The 7,607-nt window shown below is 34.4% G+C and overlaps 1 protein-coding gene across 1 annotated transcript; it reads left to right on the top strand.

Moving 5' to 3' along the window:
* On the top strand, positions 1-2,470 carry LOC142553378 (putative WRKY transcription factor 26). Its single transcript, XM_075663590.1, is given in 6 exon segments — positions 1-412; positions 519-656; positions 772-1,146; positions 1,148-1,353; positions 1,601-1,762; positions 1,919-2,470. Coding segments are annotated over 6 exon segments (1,620 nt in total). The 5' UTR covers positions 1-106; the 3' UTR covers positions 2,352-2,470.
* Positions 2,471-7,607: the final 5,137 nt, after the last annotated feature.

The raw sequence follows: 7,607 nt of genomic DNA, 5'->3' as shown, positions 1-7,607 counted from the left end.
CAGACAAATGTAAAAGCAAATACGTCTGCATTTTCAATCTTTCTTCTTAAAAACCAATCAAGAATCATCCATTCCTATATATTTTCACACGCTTACATTGTATGTGATGACCCATTCATCTTCTTCAGGAAGCTTGGAAGCCTCGGTGAATCCGGGATTGTATTCAGTTTTCATGTCTTCTTCCAACTATTTCACCAGCCTTCTGGCAGCCGACCACCACCACCAACCCACGACCGGCCCTGCTCTGAACAGGGAAGTTGGGGACCGGAGAGGTTCTGGGGTGCCTAAGTTTAAGTCTCTGCCGCCCTCTTCTCTTCCCATATCACCTCCTTCCGCCGCCTCTCCATTTTCCTACTTCGGCTTGAGCACAGCTGAGTTTCTTGATTCTCCAGTTCTGTTAGCGTCTTCTAATGTAAGAAAATAGAGAGAATCTTCAGTTTTTTTTTCTTCTCTCTGATATATATTCTTTAGGACGAATTTTAATTGTTTGGATGGTTTTTGAAATGTTTACTATGCAGATTTTACCTTCTCCGACAACAGGAACGTTTCCGAATTCCAATTGGAAGAGTGATTACAACAGAATATATCAGCAGGAGATTAAGCCAGAACAGAAATACTACTCGGATTTCTCTTTTCAACCCAATACAGTCTCCGCTGTAAGAACTTCATTTTCATTTACTTTTTCTTGATTTCTTTCGTTAATTTACCTTTTTTCCCCAACGAATGAATCTAACTATTCTGCGTACATACTGATAAATTCTGGATACTCAGGACCTGCCGACATTGGAATATTATTATCAAGAACTTGCTAAACAAGATAATTTACCGCCAGTAGAAAACAACTTGAATTCCGAATTCAATCCAACCCAGCAAATTGATCAATACAACGAATCATCAGTGACAATAACGGATAACAAGAGGCTGGATGACGGTTATAACTGGAGAAAATACGGGCAGAAACAAGTGAAAGGAAGCGAGAATCCTCGAAGCTATTACAAATGTACACATCCCAATTGCCCCACAAAGAAAAAAGTGGAAAGAGCTTTATCTGGACAGATTACTGAAATTGTTTACAAATTTTCTCATACTCATGCCAAGCCTCAGTCCGTTCGAAGATCGTCTGCTCTGGCCCCGTGTTCGTCCACAGGTTTCGGCTTCTTCCATGGTGATCCAGTCTCAAAACGAGATACCGGAGCAGCTGTCAGGTGGTTCAGTTGGTGTAGGGAAAATGGATTCTTCGGTTACAACTCCACCGGAGAACTCATCGGTAACAGTTGGAGATGATGAGTTCGACCATAAGAGAAAGTTCGGTGGAGATGAGTTTGATGAAGATGAACCTGATATGAAAAGATGGTAAATTTCAATTATACTAGTAAATTTATATAGTTATATAACATATTGGTGAATTTGGATTGATGTATTTGAAATCGTCTATTCATACGAATGACTTCCAAATTCATTTGATTGTTGATGCTAGCATATATTCTTTGATTTTTTCTATAAAAAAAACACCCCAAAATTGGGATCTTGGTGGCTGATCAGCCATCGACTTAAACATGAATTCTTGGCTACTCACCTGCCTGATCGTATATTGCTTCAGGAAATGTGAGAGTGGAAGTCAGAATGCTGGTGGAATGGGGAGTAAGACAGAGAGAGAACCAAGAGTTGTAGTTCAAACTAAAAGTGATATAGATATACTAAATGATGGGTATAGATGGAGAAAGTATGGTCAGAAAGTGGTGAAGGGAAATCCCAATCCCAGGTAAGAAATTCAATATTTTCTTTTCTTTCCTTTTTTTTTCCTTTTCTTTTCGAGATGACCCAGAAAATTATTCAAGAATCAAGGCAGAGGGGTGACCCCGTTGGCTTAATTTCGATGTAGCCTAATCTTGTGTCACTTTTCTTTGATTAATTCTAGGAGCTATTACAAGTGCTCTAGTCCCGCTTGTCCAGTTAGAAAACATGTGGAACGAGCCTCGAACGACCCCAAGTCTGTGATAACAACATACGAGAGGAGACACAACCATGATGTCCCAGCTCCTCGTGGCGGAGGCAGCCATGCCCTTACCAGGCCAGTCCCTTACAATCCTGGTAACAATATAGCCACGGCCGGGGCATTGTCGGTTCGCGGTGTTGCCGTCGAAGCTGAGGCACCATTTCCCTTGGAGCTGTCGCCGATTCATGACCGGAGCTTGAGATATTCAGGATTTGGGAATTCAATGGGTTCCGGTGTCGATCTTTTGCAGGACAACTCATTGTTTTCTAGAGCCAAGGATGAGCCTAGTGACGACATATTCCTTGACTCGTTTTTATCCCAAATTACGCCGTCTTCTACGCAAAATCGTCTTTAGCATCATTATGCTAGCAATATGGTCCATAAAGAACTGATAATTTTATTGTAAATTTGTATATTTTTTCTTGTATAAACACAAAAATATGATTCTTTTTCACAATAAATTTTTTGATTTCAGCTTTTGACCCCTACATAAAACTTTTGGTTCCATCACGTTCTCCATTGTGTTCACATATTTCACGTATACATATATATAAATAATTTACAAATCTTGTCTACGACCAATAGCTTCTTAAAAATTAACAAAATGCTTTAAAAAGTAATTTCACAAAATATCTGCTCAATACTTATATTTCAGTGCATATTAAATTACAGACTTTAAACTAACACATTAATCTGTATATCATGTTAGTCAGATAAATTGTATAAAACAAGTAATATATGATAAATTTGTTACATGATAAACTTGTTTGAAATATTGTTGACAAAAGAAATTGAAATAAGAAATAGAAAGCATGACTAGCTAGAACAAAATAATCCTTGTATTGCATAGAAGATATTATTTCAATGGTTTGAATGGGTCAGATCTTCTGGAGGCGTGGGATTGCTTGGCGCATACGTAGTTGAGACTCAACTTGCATGCGTTTGTTTGGTGAGTTAATAAAGTAGGAAAAAGTACCTTTTTTTAATGACTCACCGTAGTTGATGAGGAATTTATTATTATTTTTTATATCAGATTTTTAGAGTTACGTTTTGAGTCTTATCTACAATGTAATAAACAATCTGATGGTATTATTACATTATTTGTGATTCATTGCAATTTATCCATTGATTATAATTTGTCGAAGAATAAATAACGTGACGACTCGAGAAAAAATATTGAATTTTTGGATTTCAGTTTACCAACAGAGAAGATAAAAAATATGTAGATTTTTTCTTTGGTGACGTCAAACAGCCATGATTTATTATTAGATGTATCCACAAAGGAGACAATGGAACCTAAAAATTACACACATCTCTTGAGGTCTATGTTTATCATGCAATCACCCTTTGAAAATGAGGAGATAATTGTAACATTCATAAAACCTACAGCATATGTATGTATTTTTTTGAACTTGCTGTTTGTTTGTACATGTAAGAGTGATACAAACCTAGTAGTAGGTGTATATAGTTTCTAAATTTAGTTGATTTTTTTGTGATTATTGTAAAACTAAAGGGATGTGAATGTAAATATGTAATCAATCCAAAAAATTTTATACAGTGTTACTTGAATATTTGAAGAATTTCACTAATAAAATCAACATGAACTTTGATTTTAAAAACCAAAAAAAACCAAAAACAAAAAACCAAAAACAAACCTAGCCTAATAGTTTGTCGAAATATATTCCAGTTTTACCTGAACTTTGAATTCTCCAACCAAAAAACTTAGTAGGTATATTGTCTCACGAATCTTTATCTGTGATGCGGATATTCACAATAAAAAGTAATATTTTTAACATAAAAAGTAATACTTTTTTCATGGATTACCTAAATAAGAGATCTATCTAACAAAATACGACTCGTGATAGCGTCTCACACAAGTTTTTGCCATTGCGAAGTTATCATTGCTCCGTGTAGAAAATATGTAATTCATTTTATGTTTCTCTCCAAGAGTATATCATATGGTTGTGTGTTTTAACCTGTAAAAAAATCATTTAATTAATTTGACAATTCCCTATTTGGATTGAAATTTTGATTTTTTTTTTTTTTCCGAAAACTAATCTGAGAGGACTGTCACGTCATCCACATCTTGGCGAGAGCCAATGGTTACCGACCAAGTGGTTGGCAGCATAACTTTACTCATATATACTTATGTAGGGAGTATTTGGTTTGGGTGATAAGGTGGGTTTATTTTTTTTAACTCACTTTATCCCTCGTTTGGTACGCGTGATTATTTAATCAAGTAATATCTCCTATGAATGATTAGGTTATATTAGGTGGGTTAAAATAATACCTCCTCACCCCCTAGGATTATTTATCGAACTCTTAATCCTTCATATTTTTTCAATTTTACCCTTCTCCTATATCCAAACTCACCACCACGACCGCCGCCATCGACCACCGACCGCCGCCTTCGGCCGACAACCGTCGCCGAATGCCGATCGATCGCCACCGGCAGCCGCCGAGAACCAGCCGATGCCGGACCATCGACCGTCCCCGTCGACCGATTACTTCCGGTCAGCCGGCAGCCGTCGACGCCGTTGACTGCTGGCCGCACCGACGTTGCCGGACCGTCGCCGTCGCCGCCGGAGTGGAAGAAGAAAAAAAAAAAAGGGCAATTTTGTCTTTTTATCAAAAAATTCAAAATTATCCTACACTTAAAAATCATATCAAACATAACACCATATATTACATTGTTACAAAAATCATTTTCTTTATCATTTACTTACTAATCATTAGTTTATATTATCCTCCAAACCAAACGCAGCCGTAGAGTATAAAGAGTAAGGTTACACTGACAGCCAAGCCACTTGGTAGAGTGGAAGACAATCACGGGATCCCGTCCACGTGGCAGATCACGTGGCATCTTCGTATATGTTTTTTCAAAAAATGAAATTGCAGAAACTTCTAAAAAAATACAAATTTTAATCTAAATAGTTAGTGGACAAATTAATCAAATGAATTCTTTCAAGGCTTAAACATTTAACGGTATGACTTATTTTCGAAGACAAACAAAAAATGAATTACATATTTCTACACATATCGGTAATGTACTTGTAAGGCAAATCAATTCGTACATTGGGAGGGGAAAAAATCTCCGAGTAAGATTGCGCTGCCCACCGACTATGGGCGCCCCTTCAGTGACGAGTCACTTGGCAAGTTATCTCGCCTATGTCTCTCGTCGTTCCCTCGTAAGTATTGACAACTCGTTTGATTAATTTGTCCAATCACTGTTTAGATAAAATTTTGATTTTTTTAAAAAAATAATCTGAGAAAACTGTCACTTCATTGCTGATATATGTATAAAATATGTAATTCATTTTTTGTTTGTTTCTTTCCAAGAATATGTCAATGTGTGTAGAAAATATGTGATTCATTTTAAAATTTTGACTGTTTTAAAAAAAAAATTATCTGAGAGGTTGCCACGTCACCCTCCACATGGACAGTTGCCCATGTTTCCTCACGGATTGTTTCACCCTGCCCATGTGCCCTTGCCCATGCTACCCGCACGTTTGCAAGCAAGCATTAACGTACAAGGGACAAAATTTGTGGTTTATGTACCATACACACACGATCGACAATATATATATATATATATATATATATATATAACACTTGAAATTAATCAAAAGATACGCAAATAATTGGTGCAAAATTGGGGTCAGCACTCAAGTTAATAAAATAAAATTAATCGACAAATGATTAATCAATAATCATAATTAAATATAAAAAATATCGTGTTAGAGAATAATTAATTGGTGCATATCTGTATTATAAGATCTAAGCTTAGTTAATTAAAATAACTCGTGGGATGCCTCGAAACCTCAATTGCATGTGTTGGGTAGTATTAATCTGTAGAAGCATTAACTGATAATCAACAATTGATTAAAGTTAATGACCAAGTAACTGAGAGGAAGCTTCGTTCCATAACTATTTTGTTTGATTGTAGATTATCAATTACAATTAAGATATTTCAAAACTCAACTGTTTCGTAATTTTACAAGTGAAACTCTAGCTTTTGTTCTTAAATTTATGCTTGCCATTAGAATATATATATGGAAGAAAACTACGATATTTGTCATAATATTTGACGTTGTGTTGTTTTTTGGTTTTTTATGTTATCGAATTTTAATCTTGATCTGCAATCTTAAGATTTTTGTGTGTGTGTGCGCGCTATTTGAGTCATTTTTCGACTCTACTCTAATGTGACAGACATATTTTAAGTCATTTTTCGACTCTACTTTATATATATATATATATAAAGGTACTTTAACTTCGTTGTAACAGACATATTATTCATTAAAAATCATACATATATTTTACGATAAATTTGTAAATAAAGAAACTAGGATATATATACATATAAATATTAAGAAATTATGAGGAAAAAAATACGATTGTTTCCAGTTAAATACAGATTGTAAGATTCTTGGACAAAACCCTCCCCGATTCGCGATGCCGAAATAGGGGAAATAATTAATTAAATAGACAAATAGGTGAAGACAAAAAAGAATAAATTTGTTGGAAGAAGAGAGAAGGGCCGGTGCAGCCAGCCATATATATTACCACGTACACTATTATTCTGAATAAAATGCTATATTTTTGCATATTGATTTGTTGATGTTCTGCGTGTTCGAATAAATATTTCAAAATATATCTGAGAATGAAAATTCCATGCTGTCATTACAATTTTATCTGATCATATAAAATATTTTCGAGAATGCGGCTGTTTTTTGTTTTGTTTTTACTGTTTGATGTAACTCAGATTTTTAAATTTTATAACAATTCAAGCGTCATATTTCGATAATGTTTCTAAATGTTTAATTTCCGGATATTTTAAAAATTCATAATAAAATGTTTGTTAGTTAAAAAGCGTATGTACGTGTGCATCGGTATTTGCAATTTATTATTACAATTATTGCATAAGGAAACAGTTATTATCAATTAAAAAAAATGAGCCGAGATTAAATACAGCTGTGAACTTCGGAACTATACGACTTAAAATATGGAGAGAAAAAAATATATAATTGGACTCTATGCCCATAGCAATCAATTGCATTTATGATGATCTTTATGGGAAATAAAATTTTATAGTCAGTCAAAACGTAGATTTATAAAATAAAATAAAAAAAAACCCAATTTAGCCAAAATTGAAACGAAAATAAAATATGTAGGTAAAATTTTTGAGATTGTGTGTATATGAACACATTAGAATGTCCACTTCTATGCGATAATTTAACCTAATAATGAATTTTTTTAAGAGTAGGTCTCTTGTGAGACAGATCAATCATACAGATATTCACAATAAAAAATAATACCATTAACCTAAAAAGTAATATTTTTTCATGGATGATCCAAATAAGATATCCGTCTCACAAACCGTAAGATCGTCTCATCACACGGGTTTTTACTTTTTTTAAAAAAAGTAATTTAGGACGGATTCATCACTGTTGAATTGAAGCATTTGACTTCATAAATTTCTCTAGTTAATAATTAAGCCCGATTAACTAATGATCAACTGCCATTACATATTAAAACTACAACCGATGAACAATTATATATTTAATCAAAAAAATAATTAATACGTAAGGGCAATTTAGACACCTCGCCTCGT

This window comes from Primulina tabacum, chromosome 8 (genome assembly GCF_025594145.1).
Source record: "Primulina tabacum isolate GXHZ01 chromosome 8, ASM2559414v2, whole genome shotgun sequence".
Taxonomy (NCBI): domain Eukaryota; kingdom Viridiplantae; phylum Streptophyta; class Magnoliopsida; order Lamiales; family Gesneriaceae; genus Primulina; species Primulina tabacum.
Note: the sequence above shows the minus strand (reverse complement) of the source record. Positions and strands in the feature narration are given on the sequence as shown.